General features: G+C 41.2%; 3 protein-coding genes across 7 annotated transcripts in view; all 3 read left to right on the top strand.

The window, feature by feature from the left end:
• The window catches only part of LOC139145066 (uncharacterized), a 49,760-nt gene that overhangs the window by 32,124 nt on the left and 2,219 nt on the right, over positions 1-15,417 (top strand). For all 5 annotated transcript variants that reach the window (XM_070716004.1, XM_070716007.1, XM_070716006.1 and 2 more), the window contains exons 2-6: positions 4,302-4,348; positions 11,133-11,330; positions 13,658-13,820; positions 14,196-14,359; positions 14,711-15,292. In XM_070716004.1, coding sequence (XP_070572105.1) covers positions 4,322-4,348; positions 11,133-11,330; positions 13,658-13,820; positions 14,196-14,359; positions 14,711-15,292 — 1,134 coding nt within the window. In that variant the 5' untranslated portion in view covers positions 4,302-4,321. The remainder of the gene's footprint in view (positions 1-4,301; positions 4,349-11,132; positions 11,331-13,657; positions 13,821-14,195; positions 14,360-14,710; positions 15,293-15,417) is intronic.
• Positions 82-2,022, top strand: LOC139146048 (uncharacterized). The gene has a single exon (XM_070717495.1). It carries the CDS (start codon positions 82-84, stop codon positions 2,020-2,022), a length of 1,941 nt encoding a protein of 646 aa, XP_070573596.1.
• LOC139146047 (uncharacterized) lies at positions 2,085-2,960 on the top strand. The gene has a single exon (XM_070717493.1). It carries the CDS (start codon positions 2,085-2,087, stop codon positions 2,958-2,960), a length of 876 nt encoding a protein of 291 aa, XP_070573594.1.

Here is a 15,417-nt window from a genome sequence, read left to right as displayed (position 1 = left end):
TCGGACATTCGTGATCCCGAAAGTCCATTTGATGTTTATCAATTCAAGTCTGTTCTGTTTGGGGCGGCTTGTTCCCCATTCATGCTCAACGCTGTAATCAAGACCCACTTGGAAAGTAACGCCTCCATACCGACTGCTGATGACCTCAAACATAATATTTATGTTGACAATGTGATAGACGGTGCCAAGTCTGATGAAAAGGCCGTGTCATATTACAACGACGCAAACCACCTCATGCAGTCGTGTGGGTTCAAGCTGCGCTCATGGACGTCCAACAGTGAACGACTATGTGAACTCGCAAAACAGGATGATATCTACGAACCCTCCCATGATGTACCAGTACTCGGCCTGCGTTGGGAACCAGATAGCGACACGATGACCTACTCAGAAAATAATAGCGAGCCTATTCCAAATGAATTGATAACGAAACGAGATGTTCTCAGTTCCTCCGCTACACTGTACGACCCACTGGGCTTCGTAGCTCCAGTTCACATCAGAGCTAAACTCTTTGTACAGTCACTATGGAAACGCGGGCTCCCTTGGGACGAACCGCTCGATGCTGAATTGAACTCTCAATGGATACAGATCGCAGCGGACTTGAATGCTACACGCAAGACGACAATAAACCGCCAATACTTCTCAGGGAATCAAGATAACGACGACTGCGAAGTTCATGTTTTCGCTGACGCCAGCACTACCGCCTACGGAGCTGTAGTTTATCTCCGCAGTTCAAGTGAAACTTCTATCGTTATGGCCAAGGCACGCGTCGCCCCAACGTCCGATTTGTCACTGCCTCGGTTAGAACTGATGGCCGCCCTGATTGGCACTCGACTCAGCAAATTCGTAATAAATGCTCTCTCCGGCAAGATAAACATTACACAGCGGTATCTCTGGTCGGACAGTCAAATTGCGTTGTATTGGATCAACAGTGTCAAGAAGCTGCCGATCTTCGTAAGCAATCGCGTCAGAGAGATCAATGGTTTTCGTCACATCTACAAATATTGCCCCTCCGCTGACAACCCAGCTGATTTGTTAACTCGAGGCATTACTTCTGATCAACTAGCCAATTCTACTCTATGGTGGAACGGCCCTACTTGGTTGAAAGAAAATGGAGACTGGCCAATCTGTGAACTGTTTGATAGCGCAGTACACCATATCGCTACAACGGACGACTTCATGATCGAGCCTCACACACAAATCGATGCTGAGGTTGCCGATAAAATGCAACACGTTGAGGATCTTTCTCGCCGATCCACTGAGAACATCGGCTCATCAAATACGGAAATCGACCCCGCAATTGACGTTGGCATACAATACGCGGTGGACATTACTCGTTTCAGCTCGTTAGACAAACTATTCCGCGTTACTTCGTATGTATTTCGTTTCAAATCTCGACTGCAGCGAAAGAGAGACACGCCGTCAGGAGCAGTCTCACCGGACGAGATACGACATGCTGAACAGATCTGGATTAAAGACGTACAATCTGAGATATATACAGACACTATTCATTCCATGAGGATGAATGTGAAGAGGTTCGGACCGTTGGTTCAACAACTTAACCTATTTCTCGATAACGAGGGCACACTTCGATGTGGCAGCCGTGTACACAATGCAGCATTGGACTATGTCACGAAATTTCCAGCGTTGCTGCCTCCTCACCATGAATTCACTAAACTGGTCGTTCTGAAAGCACACGAACGCGTATTCCATGGAGGAGTCCAGTCGACTGTAACACAAATTCGTCAACAGTACTGGATACCGAAAATACGACGTATCGTTAGCAAGATTCTTCACAACTGTGTTACCTGTCTGAAAGTTGAAGGAAAGCCGTACACTAACCCAGTCCAAGCTCCGCTGCCTGCATATCGCGTGAACATCACCCCTCCATTCAGTGTGACGGGGTTCGACTTCACGGGGGCTCTCCTCACCAAAGCTATTGATGGTAAACAAAACAAGGCATACGTGTGCCTGTTTACCTGTGCGGTTACACGGGCCATACACTTGGAATTGTACCGGATTTGACGACTAAAACATTTCTACTCGCGTTTCGCCGTTTTGCTGCAAGACGATCCCTGCCTAGCCGAATGTTATCCGACAACGCCTCGACGTACATCTCTGGAGCCGAGGAGATACGCTCCTTGCTCGACACGCCTGATGTTCGAGATTATCTCTCATCTCAGCGAGTGAAATGGACTTTCATACCCAAACGTGCGCCGTGGTTTGGCGGCTTTTGGGAGCGGCTCATAAGTCTCACGAAGAATGCGATTAAAAAGGTTCTCGGTCGATCATTCATCACGTATGATGAGCTTGCTACCGTCGTCACCGAAATTGAGACTGTATTAAATGATCGCCCACTCACCTTCGTTTCATCCAGTGCGGATGATGACGTTAGCCTGACCCCAAATCACCTGTTACATGGTAGAAGCTTGACCTCACTACCATACATCACAGTCTCCGATGAAGAAATCGAAGACCCGACTTTTGGAAACCACAATGATGTTAACAGACGTTACGCACATTTGTCAAATCTCCAACAACAGTTCTGGAAGCGATGGTCAACCGAGTATTTGACAGCTTTGAGAGAACGTCACTCCGGTTCCGGAAACAAGCACAATGTAATTAAAGTGGGAGATGTGGTACTGATCCATAGTGATATCGATCGTAGGATGAAATGGCAGCTCGGGACTGTGAAGAGACTTGTTTATGGACGTGACAAGTTGGTGCGATCAGCTGAAATCTCCACCGCCAGGGGACACACCAACCGCCCTATACACAAGTTATACCCTCTTGAGGTAGCCTCTCAAGAATTATCATCGTCTGAAGACAAAGATATGAACGAGCGGGAAGACATCCATCGGCAAGAAATTTCTGCTGAGAAAACCAATGACCCGCCCGAGTCGGGGAGACCGTCCAGAGATGCAGCCATTGCAGCCAGGATGAGAATATCCGAACTTTCATAAATTGCTGTAACTGTTGAGTCAATTAACTCTCTGAAATTTCTAAGTTTTTTGTTCAAACGAATCATTTATTGATAATTCATATTGAAAGTGTTCAAGATTATCTTTCGTCGCCGGGAGAATGTCGGAGAACAAATGACACATCATTTGAACATTATTAATAGGACTAAGCAGAGCCTATGTGTTATCCTTCTACCAATCAGACTCTTCGGTAACTTTCGTCCAATGACTGTGGACTATAATCTCCCGCCAAAAAAATGTTTATCCTTTGGTGTTCTATTACATTCGGTGCATGCGCTTTGGTGCCTTTACATGTAATTGCTACAGTTGTGTTCCGGTTGGCGCCTTTTTTATCTCATGGCGTGTTCAGTAATAAAGCTTGTGTTCTCAGCATGAACTGGTGTCGTTCGCAGTTCTGTATATAAGTCAGACAAGAACCTTGATCATAAAACCCCATCACGACAGATGTCGGCCATTTTGAATTCAAATATCGGTAAATCTTGAGTTATTTGTTTCTCTAGTGCCAAAATTTGCACGGTGACCCCCTATTTTATTCTTGATTTGAAAGTAAATGGTTGAAAGATTCCTGAAGGAAAGTTTGAGCAAAAGTTTAAGTCTTTTACTTTCGAGGCGCGAACTACCTTAATACCAAAAATTCTCACAACGTGCACAGGCATACACTTCATCAGTGTTTTTCGTTGATTTAAATTTCAAGCCCTGACTTCAAGTTACTCTTACAAACAAACGCATTCTGTGTACATGCAAACGGTGCTGGCAAACTGTATAATCGGTGCCTTATTAAACCCTCTGAAAAATTAAAACAAGAATAGTACTATAAACCCCCACCGCCCCTTTAGACCGTGCTCCAGGATATGAGATGTGACTAAAAGTGTGTACTTAAAGGGGCAGTACTAAATCCCTGGCTGCCGTATTAGGTCTTATTAACCTTGAGCATTTGATTTTAGCCCTTTGTCTCCCCTTCTAGTCGTTATGAAGTTGGTCAGTGTGCTTTTAGGGAAAGCTGACAAATAGCCTGCCCCTTAAACACTGGAAAATGTAGCCATGCTTCTCTGAAATCGAAAATGCAAAACCCATCCTGGTTAACGTTTGCAGCGCCCTAATGGATCCCTCGAAGTAGACTTGTCTTCTACCACTTACGTCAGCGGTTGTCAGGTGACGGGACACCTCGGAATGTTTCGCCATTGCAGTGACAGATCATGTTGTCTCCTCTACGATTCCTCTACTGTAAAGCGTCGTTGTTGGTGCACCGCCTACGTGGATAGCATTTGTGATAAAACGCCGAGTGTCGCACTATGATCATCCCTTTTTTCTTCTCTTTCATAGAGTACCGAGAATGAAGCAAGATGACAAAGGACACATTACCAGATGAGGTATGGGTTTATTTGATATAAAATTTCATAATTATTATTATTATTTTCGTTTTTGTATTAGATTTGTCTGATTTCCGCGTGTCAAGGGCGAAAAAGTGCTGGGAAAAACTAGTAGTGTAGCCTAAATACGGCCACGGTAAGGGCGCTCCTCGCAAAGCTAGAATTAATTCCGGTTTGACACTTTGTAAGTGTAATAATGATATCACAAAATATCTCGATGCCTCTACCTGCTGGCACCCTGAAGTCGAAAACGAGCGCCCTGTCCTCATTTTTGTACTGTACTTATATCAGCAAAAAATATAATGCTCGCATCTGTTTTTGTAGCTCTTTCGTATTAGTTTTCGGAGCCCGTACTTACAGTTAATGGAACTTGTGCATTTTGTCTTTGTGCTATTTGGTCTTTCGTATAATACCATGTAAAGATGAACAAAACAAATAGTGCTAGTGACTGTGAAATTCACATCTGAGGTTGTCTAAATTCTCTCTCAAAATTTGTCTTCGAGAAAGCTCGTTTGGATTTGCGTAATTTGAGCGTGTTAGCAATGCTTATTCCTATGGTCTTTCACGAAATGAAATATCAAAATGAAAAAAAAGGTAATTGCAGAAAATAAAATAAATGGAGACTAAAGTTCCACGGCACGTCTTCGCATGATTGATGATCGCCCGGATATAGTCACCGATGTCGAGTAGATATGCTTTTTGATGATATCAATTATTCAATCCAGTATCTATCCATCGAAATTGCTCGACAGATAATGCAGGCATGTCTCATTACATTTTCTTCTTTCCATACAGTAGTTGTTTCCTTGAATCATTCCTCAATAACAGTACACTGTGCAGGTATATCGTGTTGACAAGGTTCATAGTCAGATAATAGGTGTTTTAACATACTTTCGGGGAGTAGAACAAGAACTTGCTGATGACATACAAAACAAAAATAGTGAAAAATCGTCAAAAGTTACAGCTGCTGGCCATTGGATTGGTAATATCGAGTCTGTTATGTCTCTCGACTTTTAGCTGACGATACAGTTTGTTATATTCTTATCTTTTTATCATGCATCTCAAGTTTGTTGTTTCGGATTGAACGATAATATACAGAGAGACTGTATTTCTTAATATCATGGCTACTTCCAGAGAATCGCCATTCAGACAAAGCAGATATTGTCGAGACATACTAACATACAGCATGATAACGCATATGATTGGCGGTCTACCAGTATTATCCAGACCTGTCTTTTTGTCGGTCGATGCCAGCTTTTGGTGTGACTGTGACAAGAATCGATTGTAACAAGCACGAATAAAATATGACCCGTTCGTCCCAAGAGGGCTTGGCTATGTAGTCTCCCTGCACTTAGTTGGCAATTGCATCAGGTTCTAGTCTCCTTTTAGTGACTCTAAATCTGAAAACCCCAGCTTGCGTAAAAACCAAATCACAAGGATTGCAACGCCATCAAGTACAGGTTTTGCAACATGATCACATACTGTACAGGAAAACTGAATCTATTAACTCTCACAATTGAAACCTGGTCGACGTCACAAGAATAATAAAACAAAACCTTCCACGAATCATTCACAAGGCTATAATAATACTATAATACTAATAATACTATAATAATACATGTCAAATCTGTATACTATCACCGTCTAAAGAGCTACAAATTAGTCACAGTTCCGAGTCAGATGTTTGCCTTCCAGAGGATTGCCAGTTGAGACGACAGTTCCATGGCCTGTAAAATTAACAAAGAGTGTCTGCGACGAGACGACGATATCAAATTATAGACAGTTGCCTCATAAACGCTTCCCTTACTCTGTATCGACCGAAACTTTTCACCACTCTCACAAAGTCAATATTGACCGAAGAGATCAGCACTATTACCACGCTGATCTTAGTATGTTTAGAATACTATTATATAGAGTTATAGGACAAAAGAAGTTCAACGTCTTCAACATGATGTTATTAGCCCTTTGAAACTTTAAAAGGTTTGCCAAACTACGCAATTTAACCACCGTATTTATCAAGGTCCGTTCAGTGCAATATTATTGACAGACCTACAAGTCTGTCACCATGCTTTATCAACGCTATAAAATTACTGACTATATTTACCACTAATATTTTGCACTTTCACTTTAACGATGGTTTATGAAAGTCCGGAATACTAAGGATACTATACCGGCCGAAACTAACTTTAACACTTTCAAAAGTGCCTTATTTACCCGATGAGTTTTTGGAATATTCTTTCTCGATTGAACGAAAAATTAACACTCAACCCGGTATCTGTCAACTTGAATATCTTCTGACCGAAATAACTACCGTGTTCGTATGTTTATGTTCTTACCAACACGTAGAATGTCCTGTGTCGATCAAAACATGGATACTTCTATCGTACACTGTTGCCTCAGCAGAATAGCTTACTGCCCATGAAAATGCCGCGTGTGATCGGATTCAGCGAGGTTAGATTTCACAAAGGAGTTCATCGTACATTACACACAGGTGTCAAATTTAAGTCTTGCTGCAGTGAAATAGCGTTAGACTCACACAAGCAGAAGAAATTAACGGCGAGTAGGAACGGTTTAAACGATAATAGGAAGTTGCAACTTGTCGTCGGCTTTTACAGGATCATTTCTGATTTTTCCGAAATAATTGAACATGGTTAGTATCGGGGTACTATCACACATGGAACTAAATGGATCAATCCTACCCGATCCCTGCCTCGATTCCCTGCAGTGGATGAGTCTGTTTACATATACATCGCGTCAATTCCCCAGAGTGGCTTGTAGACAAGAGAAAGAATTCCCGAACGATCCTGATGTCGTATCTCGCATACAATGTCAAGAGAGTGGGTTAAACTGAATGCCGTGAAAGGTCGCGCCGCTCCTTGTGGAAGATAATTCGTCGCCCGAAAAGTGCAAGTTGCAACACTTCAAGGGGAATCTGATAAGGGCAAAGGAGGAAATTTATCACGACCAGATGTCGATAAAATCCGACGATACGGAGCGACGTGCGCATATTCTGAAAAAGTGTCGGCATGGTCACACCTGAGCACAGTCCCTCCACAAAAGGGAGGGACTGTGGAGGGACCGTGACCTGAGCTACAATTTCACGCGAGGTTTACGAAGAAATTGTTTGTACACACTGTCAATATTGGGAGAGTGGAATTTTCACATCTATATTTACTAGTAACGCGTTTCATAACATACTATTGGCTAAATGGATACTGACTAGCTTCGAGTTTCGTGAATATTGACGATTTACATGAAGGGTTTGTCTATTTGACTCGCATTTTGGAATAAACAACTTAAGATTTCACTCAGACATGTAACGGCAAGCTCAACATCTGCCAAGCAATTTTGAGTTGAAATCGTTTCATAATACGAGCTTTAAAATCTCCTGAAATGAGAGTTTGCCATTCCACTTGACAGACACAGACGCAAGCAGCCTTTTTCGTCTTCGTGGGCCCTTGAAATGTCTTTGTACTGATAACGATGACGTATACAGTATTTGTGTAGATTTCTCGCTATCTTGATCACTGTGGCGTAGACGTCCCATCTCTATATCATTGTACCTCGCCAAATGTTAGTCACGCCGGTCTTACTACGGTTTTTTCTGTTGCCCGTTACTTCACGCTTTTATCGTTATCGTCATAATAATAACAGTTTGTCGTATTTTACTTCACTTTTCTATCATCGTCGTAAATACGTGCCCTTTACGGCAACAGCTTGGCGATATATCTAACTTGATTTCAGCTTGGCGATATATCTAACTTGATTTTTGCGTACGTTCGCGGAGCGAAAGTGGAAATCATGTTCTCTCTCTCTCTCTCTCTGTCTCTGTCTCTGTCTCTCTCTCTCTCTCTCTCTCTCTCTCTCTCTCTCTCTCTCTCTCTCTCTCTCTCTCTCTCTCTCTCTCCACAACTTTGCATCAACTAATAATCCCCATATTTTCGTGACCGGCAAAGTGTTGCATCGCTTACGGTAACCGTTGTTCTGTAAATCAAAGTAGTTTCTTTGACCGCAAATTGTATACTAACGCTGTTTACGAAGTCTTGTTTGTTTGTGTTTAACCCTTTCACCCCCAGTTCCCTGTATACAGGTCCAACTTTACCATAGAAAACAATGGATTTGGGATAAACCATGGTGGTGAAAGGGTTAAGGTGATATGCGCCTTGAAAGTGAAAGACTTAAACTTTTGCTCAAACTTTCCTCAATGAATCTTTCAACATTCTCTTTCAACATCCCCGTGCAAATTTTGGTACTAGGGAAACAAATTACAAATGAAATTCAAAATGGCCGCTATCCCTGTGTTAACTGTATGGACAAAAATGATTTTTTTCTTTATTTTCAGAAAACTAAGACGATGGAAAGGTTTTTTACACCTCTAGCTTTAAAATGAACCCCAACAAGTGGTAGATCAGAATAGAAATGGTAAAAATCGAAAGCCCGAATATCTGTGCCCGAGGCACGTTCTACGTACTACCTTAAACCATCCAGTAAAGACTGTCAATACAGAGAGAGTATTTTGCAAAATGGAAAGCTTATCGTACGGATTAATATTTTCATCATATAACATGGGTTTTTCTAAATGGCCTTTATCTGGGCTGTCAGACGAGCCTTGCCCTGCTATGGTTTCACAAGTTTTGCTTGCAAAATGCTGACTTGACTTCATGATGAAAATAACTCTTGACATTCTGAATTTCGAGTTGAAATTGCTGGATTGTAAGCTGCAAAGGACACTAATTTTTCAATCAGTAGAGCTTAAAGATCAGCATAGTTACAAAGAGGGCTTGTTTCTTATTATTTGTGGTATACCGTTGCCATATCGACGGTGCTGAGTATCATGTTTACCCACTCAGTAAGCATAATTCCTGATATTGTCAGAATTTAGTTTACTCGTAGATGAGATTTAACGGCTGCTGTCCTAAATTCGTTGGTGTTTTAAAGTCAAACACTTGTGGTGAATCGTACCTAGGATGCCACGCAAATTACATCCACCGTTAATTTGTCCCACGCACGTGTAATTGACCTCGCGGGACCACCGGCTGTACACGAAAGTCACAGAATGAAATCAGTCAGGCGAGAACCGACAAGGGAATTGCATTTTAGGTCGTCTTAGTTTGCTACACTAATCCGCGTAATCGCTTTGATTTAAAACACCTTCCTCATAGGATGTGTCGTATTGTATCCGAGAGCAGTGTTACTCTGTGGATCACCGTGCACGTGGCAGAGACGTATACGAAGATAGAAGCTGCACGGTTGTTAATTTGACGATTCCTTATTACGGCAATGCCGACTTATACGATCAACAATAAAGTACCGATGTACATAAATATGGATGTTTCCCTTCCAGAAATTTATCATCGATATCAGTCGAAATCATATTCCAAATATAAATTTGACGAAACAAATTTTATTACGGAAGCTTATGGGCTCCCATGGTCAGTTTTGGAAACGCTTGACGACCAAATTGAGTGTTTAGAAAGTTGGTACGAAATTAACAGTGGTGCATCATAGATATATATGCTCCCCTGGCGTGAAAAAAGTGTCAAAAAAACAATTACTCAGCATTGTTGTCTGGTGATATTCTATAGTGCTATTCACCCTAGAGATAGATTGAAGGCATTGAAATCATACCGTTTGTAAACGTTGGAGAAATTAAGTCAATAAAATGGTTGAATGACTCTCAGTCACCTGACTGTGGATATTTCAAGAATCTATATAAATGACTATGAACATTTTTCTAAAAGATTTTGAAAGGACCGGTACAGAAATTGGTCTGAAATTTCCACGTTTTTCTAAGGATCCAGGAGAAACCTTTGCTCTTTTCTTAATATCTGGAAATGCCTTTTCTGAAACTTAAACTGATACAGTCGTCGGAACTGCACTCAAAGGTCGTATGGAACCCATAATGTGAACACTGTATCCATTGATGAAAATTAAAACATGTCTGTCATAATCTACATCGTATAAATTAAATGTTGCAGCTAAGATTATGAGGTGCATCTAATTATTGTGCACGAAATACACTGTTTGTAAACAAAAAACTCGCACAGGCGCAGTTCCGACTACTGTTTCCCTATATATTATAGATGTAATACAATGACCTTGCTGTTTTAGTTGCTGGTAATCTGAGAATCTCTGGAACTGATCAAGTTCAGTAGCTTTGGATGTGTTTAAACTTGACAATGTTTACTTGACACAAATTCTTGACTTACTTGAGGAATATTGAAATACACTTCTGGATCCATATTGTCATGAACATGATTTCTGAGTTTTATAAAATTTGTCAGTGAATCAGGAAAATGTTGCATTAATAGTCTGCAATATCCGTGAAAGATTCGTTGAAAGAATTTGCAAACCATTGTTGTAATACAATAGGAACACAAATTACAGAAACTTTCTTTGTATGTTATGATGGACACTTATTACAGCTATCCTACATGCCTACGCTTTCAAGCTGAACGAAAAACATCTTAACTCGCAGCGCAACTGTCCCGGCCTGGGATTCTGGGATACGTCACAGGAATTGCGTAAAGCTTATTGGTCTACGGTGAATTTATAGACACTTAGAAGGAGCACGATCCAAAATATTGTAAACCCTTAACGCCCTGTGGATGGGTATCAGGGTTCTACACAAGTAAGATCAGGAAAACCTTGTGTTATCTTACAGTAAAAACACTACAGATGTTGCAGTTTACATTCAAGCTGCGTAAGGTGAAAATTTACACAAATGGTGATTCGATCGAGAATATTGCTTACAGCATATAATCTTCTTTCATGCTTGAATTAGGTTGAAAGACCAGAGCACGTCTTCAAGCCGTCGGAAAAGGAGAAAAAGGAGAGGTTGTTCCGACTGAGGTACAATGCTAAAGATGACAAGTACTATCGTTATGGTGACGAACGAGAGGAAATCGAAGGATGGAGGAATGGTGTCTACACAATGGTAAATGTGAGGAGATACAAAAAACAGCAAAATGATTGTGAACTGGTGAGTTACATCCAACACTCTTCATTCGAGCCTTCCCTTGTGGTGCAGGCGTGTGATTAAAATAGACCGAAAGTGTTCTAAAACAATCGTCAATAATATAATTTAATGTAGTATGCACCTCACAATTGAAAGGTTTAAACTTTTGCTCAGACTTTCCATGCCAAAACTTTAAACCAAATTTCCCTTCCGAAATCAATGATAAAAAACAAGGATTACCCTGCAAAATTTGGTATTAAGAAACAGATTCTCGGATTATACAGATACTTGAAATCCAAAATGGCAGCAAACTGTGTGTTAGCGCTATTGGAAAATAATTAATTTATGATTTTCTAAAAAAAAAATAGACCTTTGAAAAATTTATTTCCTCCATAAGTTTCAGAATGAGTCCGCACAAAAGGTAGACCAAAAACGTCGAGTCAAAGTTTGAGCATTCGGATACCCGTCCCCGTGCCAGTCATCATGATTCTCAAGCAGACTTTAAACCTCGGTAACGTGACCGTGTTTAAAGGCAAGAAGGGTGAATAATCTTAGACGCGCGAATTAAAAACTTGTTTTGGATTTAAGGATGTCTGTGGGTCAAAATGAGCCCCTCATAAAGTGTTTGAGCAAAAACGTATTCTAAAAGTTTAAGAGTCCGAATATCTGTCCCCGAGGGGCATCCTACCTAGAGAACAACAATCAACAATATCAATCGCGGTAACGTTGCTGTACAACGTATTCTAAGAGTTGCGCACATATAGGCCTACACAGACATTTTCAGTATTTGAGTTCCTCAAGCGCGTTTTTTGACAATGGCAGTACATGCCCCCAACTGCTTTCAAAAATAATCACGACATCGATCGAGAATCCAAAACGTTCAGACTAAAGGATGAACAGTTTTCCCTAGATTTGTGGCCACTGATATTTCCTAATATATACGCAGTGTTTATGACTGGACGTGCGTTGAATGAGTAACAAACCACTTCCACGCAATCCGACAAATGATATATTATTTCCCCTTTGCGCTCCGTCACACATAAACGGTCACGGAAGGGGAATTGCAAATTTCATCCACGCAATATCTGAAGGATCTTAATAAGTCACATCTCACGATGATCCAAAAAGCGTGATTAATCATCCTAATCATTTTCGTTTTCCTTTCGAAAGCTTCACTTAGCGAGTTTGTTTCTCTATTCTTTGTGACAGATTTATAAAAAAAAGCAAACGTTTATGTCTCGAAGTACTTTCTGTACAGGGAACTATACGCGCATCAAATGCGGAAACACGAACGGAAAGCCCAGACAATGTCGTAATGACATTATTTTGTCAACGGGCGTGATGCGTCATAATGGGGGATTGAGTGAGACGAATCGATCCACGGACCATAATGGAAAGCACTTATGAAAGCTAAAAACCACGTTAGATAAGATTATCCTCTCCCTGGGCTGAAATTGTATCGTTAATCTAATTTACATTTTTTCCCACTGTCCATGTGTATGCTGGCGTTACAATATTACGACTCGCGTACGTGACCGAGCATGTAGAGGTTAGACGATCCATTTACCCCTTTACGCCAATTTGTTTGTTCCTCCTTGTTGTTTTGTACGGTTGAGCTGGACTTGTAGTGCGACGAAAGAAAACGTTCAAGACCAATATTGAATTTAACGGACGTATTTTTAAACTTGTTTCTGTTGTAAATTATTTACATGTATCAAATGATCATTTATTTTAGATCCGAAAGGAATTTTAAAGAATATCGACTCTGATTTACATACCGTATATTCAGAATCACGGTGGAAAACCGCTTTTAAGTTATTGATCTGCGTGTTTGATTGTTTGTTTGTCTTTGTTAGATCACACCTCCCAGTAGAAGCGTATTCTTGCATTGGAGCTAAACCAACAAAAGTTACTCTGTATCTGGGCTAGTAGATGGCTTAAATGAAATAAGCAAATTAAAACGGGAAAAAATTTTGATTTGAATTTTCCCTTACAGTACGTGTGTTTAAATTTTGTTAAAGATTCTCATTACCTTTTTCGACAAAAAAAAAGATTGAGGAACCCGGTCTACTCGTTTAAACCACTAAAATACCCAGTATTTAGCATGTTTGTGCATGTATAATGTACCCTGCTATTGTTTCAAATTAAATTTGAGTCAGCACACGGATCTAAATGTCGACAATATCCATAATGTACATCATGCATGCAGTCAATGTCGGCTTTGGCATGCCAGATATGTCAACCGGCTCTGTTTAGCATGCAACGAATGTAGTTGATACACAGAGTGAAAACGTTAAAAAACTGTCAAAAATATACTTATTTGGGCCTTGATCATGGTCTTCTCCTTACAGGTGTACTTGACTCGCAAGCCTGGCTACGCAACAGCCTCTGTGAGTTGGAAATTAGATTTCAGAGACACCGACTTGGTCGTTGACACCATACAGGCCATCACTTATAGCAGGACGGAGACCGGTGGACAGATAACCTATGATATGGCAACGGAAGATCCTATCAGTAAGAAATCACACTTTTTAGCGATGTGTTATTGTGTGCTTAGTTTCACAACCAAATTCAGTCAAACCGCGTGGCGATGCGTGCAACATGCAAACAATTTTGATTCATATTGTTCGGTACAGTGGTTATCAATGAAAGTGAACGATTTTTCAATATCTTTATCGTAGTTTATGTTTGTTAAATTGCGAAAAATATCAAGAACCGAAGAGATAAATAACTAACACGTCGACTTTCTGTGACGTTGAAGGTGTTCCTGCAGCTTTTTTCCACTTTTTGAAGTATTTGCACAAGGGGTAAGTTTTTTTCTCAAGAAGCGCTTTCGTCTCTAGCTCTTCTCCCGCGTTTTGAGAATGACGTGTTTTTCTGTCTCTCTAGACTACAGAGACGGTAGCCTGCTGAACGGATGGCAAACTCTCGTCGTTATCGCTTACTTGGACGGAGGCATCGCACCGTGTGAACACTCTCAAACGCAGCTTATTTACCAGAACATCACAAGGGAACCAGACTTCTGCCCCCTTGACATCACGATTACTCTCAAGGTAACAAGCATTCTGTACTTTTTTCATCTTTTCGGCTGTGTTGATAACCGACCCTGTTACTATCGCGACAAAACACAACCACCGACTATGAACCGACGAAACAAAACCGCAGGAGTTGTCCCTTAAAGAAAATGTCGGATGTGCTCTGAAAAAATTCCTTATCTTTCGCCAAAAGCATTGTTTTTTATTTATTATGTTTACAATTGACTCTGCACTTCGTTGTTTTAATGAAGAGTTAACTTTTTGACAATATCCCTATGAAAGTCACCCTTCATGTGTTGCAACTTCCTTCACCTGTTCCTCTGTCTTCTTTTACGTTGTCTTCCACTTTGACGGCATGTCGACAAACAGCCACTGCAGAAACTTTGCTGCACCTGCGGTGCCAAAGGTGGACCATCGAAGCCAAGGAACGACAAAATCGAGAAACACAAACCCGCCGACACAGAAGCAAACGAACCTGTGTGCACCTGCACGGAGTGCACTTGCAAACGTTACAGGCGAAAACTCCCGGATGTTAACTATAGCAGCAAGTCTCTAGAGGGCGCCAAAAAGCAAGGGACTTCTTCTAAAGGCAAGACAGCGAAGAGAAAGACAAAGAAACCGCCAGATAAAGTAAAGATCGGGGGAAAGAAACACAGGAACTCCAATACTAAAGATATGACTTTAAAGGTTCCAAATGATGTCAAAGCCCCCGTTCCGGATGTCGTGGTCGTGGGTGACCTCGCTGAGAACAACCGTACAGTGAGCGGATGTTCAGATGTTTATGAATTAACAAAGTCACCTTTTGGGAGCAGCACAAGTGTGAGAGCATCGACTTCGAAGGACCTCTCGCCTAAAATGCAGCGGCAAAGCCTGAATCTTAATTTACTGAACAGCAGGACATCTCTCGGAAATACAAAGGAAGCCTGGGGAGAGAAGACGGACGACAAACAGGTGAGAGAGATTGACAGACAGGCAGACAGACAGACAGACAGACAGACAGACAGACAGACAAAGAAAGAGACAGACAGATAAAGACACACAGACAGACGGAGACACAGACAGAGAGAAGGAGAGAG

Source organism: Ptychodera flava, chromosome 12 (assembly GCF_041260155.1).
Source record: "Ptychodera flava strain L36383 chromosome 12, AS_Pfla_20210202, whole genome shotgun sequence".
In the NCBI taxonomy this organism is placed as follows: Eukaryota; Metazoa; Hemichordata; class Enteropneusta; family Ptychoderidae; genus Ptychodera; species Ptychodera flava.
The sequence above is the reverse complement of the archived record's forward strand: the minus strand, read 5'-3'. Positions and strand labels throughout refer to the sequence as shown.

Bases quoted from the DNA above. Each gene is read 5' to 3' on its own strand.
- LOC139146047 (XM_070717493.1), top strand. From the start codon at position 2,085: ATGTTATCCGACAACGCCTCGACGTACATCTCTGGAGCCGAGGAGATA.
- LOC139146048 (XM_070717495.1), top strand. From the start codon at position 82: ATGCTCAACGCTGTAATCAAGACCCACTTGGAAAGTAACGCCTCCATA.